The 1,579-nt window shown below is 37.9% G+C and overlaps 1 protein-coding gene across 1 annotated transcript; it reads left to right on the top strand.

Moving 5' to 3' along the window:
• LOC121814028 (tripartite motif-containing protein 16-like) lies at positions 1-1,571 on the top strand (the record flags this gene model as incomplete). Its single annotated transcript, XM_042218027.1, is given in 1 exon segment — positions 1-1,571. A coding segment is annotated over 1 exon segment (518 nt), but the record flags the coding sequence as incomplete, so codon positions are not given.
• Between the last annotated feature and the right edge of the window lie 8 nt (positions 1,572-1,579).

Below are 1,579 nucleotides of genomic sequence, written 5' to 3'. Positions count from 1 at the left end.
AGGTGGATCCTGACACTGTAGCAGCTTGTCTTTACCTCTCTGATACAAAGAAAGAGATATCATGGTGTGACAAGGACCAGGCTCATCCAGATCACCCTGACAGATTCACATACTTTTACCAGGCTTTGTGTAAAAAGGGCCTCAGAGGAAACCACTACTGGGAGGTGGAGTGGGATGGTGGCATAGTTGAGGTGGCTGTGTCGTACAGAGGGATAGGAAGAAAGGGTTCAGGGAAAGATTGCTGTTTTGGCCACAATGCTCTGTCCTGGAAATTAATCTGCTCTCCTTCTGGTTGCACGTTCTGGCACAATAATCTTCACAAAGGTCAAATTCCTCCGGCTGTCTCCCGCAAAGTAGGGGTACACCTTAATTATGAAGAGGGAACGCTGGCTTTTTACAGCGTATCTGGAGTTGAAAGTTTGACACTGCTGCACCAAATCCAGACAACCTTCACCGAGCCCCTCTATCCCGGGTTTTCTGTGGATCTTGGTGCAACACTGAAAATAAGCAACATCTAGCTGGCACGGCTGGCAGCCTTAACCCAATTTCCCTCGGGATGAATAAAGTGTGATCAATCAATCAATTTTGCGCACATTAATAAAGTGTTATCTTCAGGACAAGCTGCACATTTAAAATTCAGAGTTAGAGACAATAGTGCAGTTTCCAATATTAGTGCACTGATTGACAAAGCGATAAAAATAATCTCTGAGTACTTCTTTCTCAGTTAAAAATCAAGAATCAAACAGTAAACAATTACCTTTCCTCTTATTATCCATCTTTTTTCTTTTAAATAGTAGTAAAACTGCATCAAAACACTGATTGATCAAATGTTTTTTTTTTACCTTTTCCCCCTTTCAAGTAAATAAATTAATACTTTTAAGACATTAAGACATATTTGATAATAAACATAATATGAGCAATTCAGCTACTTCAGTGTCCAAGTAGTGGGAAAAGTTTTAAAGTGGCTTGGACGGAATTGGTCGCAAGGGAAATCCAAATAGCTCGACACAAATATATGAATATTTCTGAGGTTTCTGCTGTGTGAGTTAAACAGTGGATATTTTTAAGTCTTTCCCAAGATGCTTGTTAAAATGTAAAATCTGATATTTGGCACTTTTTGATGACTCTTACCTCGTTAGTTTTTATATCAAGGTGTAAAATGTAATAACAGCTCAACTCCCTGAGAGTTTAGGAGACAATTCCTATTATTCTGCTTTTTCTTGTGACTAAAATCCTCCATATTTGCAGTTTTGTGAAAGACTTGAATGATACAAAACACATAATAAACAATGTAGCATGCCTTTTTAGTATTTCATTTTAAGGCTGATTTTGCAGCCTCCTTCATGCCTAAAACTGAGCCCAAAGAGACTTTGAGAGGATGATTTCTCTGTAACTTAAGTCTCATTTATGTTGCATTTATATTTAGAGCTTTAAACATAGAGGGTGAGTCTTTTTGAGTTTATTGTGCTGTAAGGTAGAGGAACAAAATGAAAACAAGCTTTTGTTTGTTTTAAAGCGATGGGAAACTACTGCTCAACTGACTCAAAGTAAAGGATTGCTTTTTCTGAAATGACTCAAA

The sequence above is a fragment of the Haplochromis burtoni genome, unplaced genomic scaffold (genome assembly GCF_018398535.1).
Source record: "Haplochromis burtoni strain Fernald_Lab_line unplaced genomic scaffold, NCSU_Asbu1 Contig_5653, whole genome shotgun sequence".
In the NCBI taxonomy this organism is placed as follows: Eukaryota; Metazoa; Chordata; class Actinopteri; order Cichliformes; family Cichlidae; genus Haplochromis; species Haplochromis burtoni.
This window is presented reverse-complemented; position numbering and strand designations above follow the sequence as displayed.